The sequence below is a fragment of the Myotis davidii genome, unplaced genomic scaffold (genome assembly GCF_000327345.1).
Source record: "Myotis davidii unplaced genomic scaffold, ASM32734v1 scaffold826, whole genome shotgun sequence".
NCBI lineage: Eukaryota > Metazoa > Chordata > Mammalia > Chiroptera > Vespertilionidae > Myotis > Myotis davidii.
In genome coordinates, this window is record NW_006297142.1 from 205,890 (window position 1) to 207,571 (window position 1,682).

General features: G+C 60.6%; 1 protein-coding gene across 1 annotated transcript in view; it reads left to right on the top strand.

Moving 5' to 3' along the window:
• Positions 1 to 552, top strand: part of PPP1R32 (protein phosphatase 1 regulatory subunit 32) — a 17,262-nt gene extending 16,710 nt beyond the window's left edge. The window contains exon 11 of the mRNA XM_015569808.1: positions 434 to 552. Coding sequence (XP_015425294.1) covers positions 434 to 552 — 119 coding nt within the window. The remainder of the gene's footprint in view (positions 1 to 433) is intronic.
• Positions 553 to 1,682: the final 1,130 nt, after the last annotated feature.

The following is a 1,682-nucleotide window of genomic DNA, read 5'->3' on the forward strand; positions in this document are numbered from 1 at the left end:
GCGTGCCAGCTCCGAGCATGTGGCGAGGGGGGCTGGCTGGGCTTCCTCCTCCACAGCGGATGTTCCTTCAGGGGATCTGTTTGAGGGGCAGCAGGGGTGGGGTGGGGGTGGGGGAGCCCCGCTCGGCCTATCCATCAGCCTGGCTGGGTTTTCCTCCGCTTGCTTCTTCCGGGAAGTTCTCCCAAAGCAGAAGGGCGAATGTTGAATGGGGCAAGGTCTGGAAGGAGTGAGAAGCCCCTCTGGCTAAGGCTCAGACCCTCCCCTATTCCAGCTCTGGTGTCTGGGCTGCGCTTATCCTCTGCCTGGGGCCCCTCCCTCCTTCCGAGGTCCTGTCAGCATCTCATCAGTTTCCACCCCTAGACAGGGGTCCCTGGCTGGTTCCTGGCTCCGGCAATACCTGCCTCTGTGTCCCCTGTCACCCCGACACCCCTAGCCTGTTACGACTGCTATTTACCCCACACCTACGTGGAGTATCTGAGCAAAAGAAGTCAGGAGGAGGAGTACACACTGAACAATTTCATTTATGTGAAACCCAAGAACCGGCCTCACTGACCCGTGATGATAGAGGTCAGGATCATGGCTGCCCCTGGGAGGTGGGAGTTGACAGTAAGAGGCACCAGGGGACTCTGAGTGGCGGCCATACTACACGGGTGTTCACATGTGTCAAAGCTCAAGCTGTATCCCAGTGGATAGAGCCTGCGGCCTGAAGTCTCCCAGGTTCGATCCCGATCAAGGGCATGTGCCCAGGTTGTGGGCTCAATCCCCATGGTAGGGGGCGTGCAGGAGGCAGCTGATCCACGATTCTCTCTCATCACTGATGTTTCTACCTCCCTCTTCCTTCCTCTCTGAAATCAATAAAAATATATTTAAGAAAAACCTGTACACGTATGTGATCTGTGCATGTCACTGTATGCAAAACATGTTACTGAATACCTACAATGAGCCAGGCCCCGCGCCAGCAGGGGACACACACTCCCTGCCTGCCTGCGGAGCTCATGTGGCAGGGAGCGTGGCTCTTGTCCTGACCTCCTGTGCCACTGCCCTCTGCCCTGGAGCCCCGCTGTCAGGGCCTGCAGTGGGGGTGGAGGGGGGCGGGTCAAAGGGCAGGGTGCTGCCCGGAGGTGTGGCCTTCAGCCAGTCTCAAGGTCACACTGAGGACAGGGGAGGCCCATGCCTGATCCCTGGGGGCACTTTCCTCATCACTGGTAGGGGATGAACAAGGCCTGTGGCACCAGGTGAGAGGCTCCGCTGTGGGAGGCGCAGTTATTGTTCCACTTATTGGTCCAGGGCCAGGAGTACAGGCCGCAGAGCCACACACCACCTAGTCTCAGCCCCCAGCCACTCCCCAGCCGGTGGGGTGACCTTGGGCAAGTCACTCAGCTCTCAGAGCCTCTTCCGTCAACTTTAAGATCGGGGTAAAGAGGGTACCTACCCCACAGCACGTCGCCAGGGTTCCGTGCCAGGAGTGCTGGGCACACGCAGGCTCGCAACCCAGGGGAGCGCGCCTTCCTGCCCGGAGCTCTGGCAGGAGGGCTCCGAAGGGGCGGGAGAGGCTGGGGAAGGCGGCCAGGCTGTGGTGGGAGCATGCGCACCAGGCAGAGTCCCGGAGTGAAAGTGGTCCTGGCGGGTGGCGCTCGGAGGCGCTTGGGCCCATCCTCCGTCCACGCACACGCTGAGCTCCG